This window comes from Propithecus coquereli, unplaced genomic scaffold (assembly GCF_000956105.1).
Source record: "Propithecus coquereli isolate 6110/MARCELLA unplaced genomic scaffold, Pcoq_1.0 Scaffold113, whole genome shotgun sequence".
Lineage (NCBI taxonomy): Eukaryota > Metazoa > Chordata > Mammalia > Primates > Indriidae > Propithecus > Propithecus coquereli.
The window spans coordinates 4031417-4033466 of NW_012135303.1; the positions used below are offsets into that span (position 1 = coordinate 4031417).

Here is a 2050-nt window from a genome sequence, read left to right on the forward strand (position 1 = left end):
TTCTGAGACTGTTTCATGCTGGGATTCCACACATTTGCTCCAGACTCACCCTGAGGTTATAGGAAGGATCCTTGAGACTCAAGTTTGTCACAGACCCTTGGAGAGCATTCTTATAACTTGTCCCTGCTTCTTGAGCTGTAAAAGCAGAAGGGAGGTGCTGAGTTAAGATTTATAAATTGTTATCAAATAACTCTTCAACAATGGCTCAGTCCCAGGTCAATCACCATCTTCCACACTACCCTGAACTTTCCAGCCACCTTATGGAATTCAAAATATCACATTGGATGACTTCCGCCAGCCATCATTAAGAATGGACTCAAAATGCTACTGCTGTTCTTAATCTTTGATCAGTCATATAGAGTATGTGGGGGTGGAGAAGTGCTCTGTAGGTCAGTGAGTCTCAGCCGTGCCCTTTAGGCTGTGACACTATGGTGGGAATGAACTGTCAACAGAGCCAATGCTGAGGCTGAGGCTCAAAAACAGTGAAGACTGGGGGCTTTAGGGGAGACGGCCAGTGAATCTGGTCTCCTTTATCAAGGGAGAAATTGAAGGTGCCCTTTTCCATGTGTGGTTTTGTGAAACTGGGGACCCTAGTGACATTTTCCAGAGTTGGGTGGTGGCTGTCAGTCCAAATACTAGAGCCAGACAGTAAGTAGGGTTCGGCATATGCTCAAAAGCCCTGAATGTCCACAGCTCTGCCAGCTTGTGCAGAAAATGGGAGTACAAGTTCTTCCTTGAAGGCCAGAATGTTAAGAACTGCTTGGCAGCATTTTGCCAAAGTCATGAACAAGGGGCTATGGAGTCAGCAGATCTAGAATACTAAGGATATAAGGAATATGATCTCTAGCCACAAGCTAGAGGGAGCTGTGGTCATTCAGGTTCTGTTCCATCCACTTATCCAACAAATGAATCCCAATCAACCACAGGTACTGTGCACAGGCTACTTGCATGAGACCACTGAGAGGCCAAAATTCTTACCAGACTGCTTATACTTCTGGATTTTTGTCTTCAGGTCTATTCTGTGAATGTTCTTCAGGCATTTTTCTAATAAATCCAGCTGATCTGGAGCAACCAGATTTAGTTTCTCCAATTCAACCACAAGATCCAAGAAACTCTAAAAGAGCCACCAACAAGAAACAAATGTCAGTAGAGCTGACTAATAAGCTCCAAATGCAAACCCCAGGCCATGTGATTTACAACCACAAGAGAACGTGACAAGATGAGCCCTCTCAATGACCTTCAATGACCCTAAACCAAACATCTCTGACATGAGCAAATTAGACTCCTGAATGTTACTCAGAACAGAGGGGGTGGTCATCAACTTCCTGGGTTGGGGATAGACACATGTGCCATGTTATGTCATCAAGGAGGACCGTGAAAGAGCAAGCCTAAAAATAAAGCCTCTTGAATTCATTCTCTCCAGAAAGGCCAGGCTGGTGTTATACTGAAAAAGTCTAATAGTGTCCCTGAGAAAGGGAGAGAGAAGGTGGCTGGTGAAAAGGTTTTATGAGAAAAATCTCAGTTATACAGTTTTAAAGTTCCTAAAATATTTGAATCAATGCTGGACATTCCAACTCATTACAACTCATTCTGACTCAGGGGTGAAATTACAAGGTTTCAGTATTTTGCCATTCATTTACTTTGGGCCACAGGGATTGCAAAAGAACTATATTTCAGAAACAGCCTTGCTTTTGGTTTTATTTCCTTTGCCTTCAACATTTTGTTTTGTTTTTTTGAGACAGAGTCTCACTCTGTCACCCCAGGTAGAGTACAGTGGGATCATTATAGCTCACTGCAGCCTCAAACTCCTGGGCTCAAGCCATCCTCCTGCCTCCACCTCCCAAGTAGCTGGGACTACAGGCACACGCCACAGTGCCGGGCTAATTTTGCTATTTTTAGTAGAGAATGGGGTCTCACTCTTGCCCAGACTGGTCTTGAACTCCTGGTCTCAAATGATCCTCCCACTTCGGCCTCCCAGAGTGCTAGGATTAGAAGCATGAGCCACCAACATTTGGTTATTGATGTGCTATCTTTATTTTTAAAAATAATA

General features: G+C 43.9%; 1 protein-coding gene across 1 annotated transcript in view; it reads right to left on the bottom strand.

Moving 5' to 3' along the window:
* Positions 1-6: 6 nt before the first annotated feature.
* The window catches only part of LOC105818988 (CASP8 and FADD-like apoptosis regulator), a 28175-nt gene continuing 26131 nt past the window's right edge, over positions 7-2050 (bottom strand). The window contains exons 3-4 of the mRNA XM_012655140.1: positions 979-1112; positions 7-135 (exon numbers count right to left, since the gene is read on the bottom strand). Of these exons, the coding sequence (XP_012510594.1) occupies positions 14-135; positions 979-1112 (256 nt within the window). The 3' untranslated portion in view covers positions 7-13. The remainder of the gene's footprint in view (positions 136-978; positions 1113-2050) is intronic.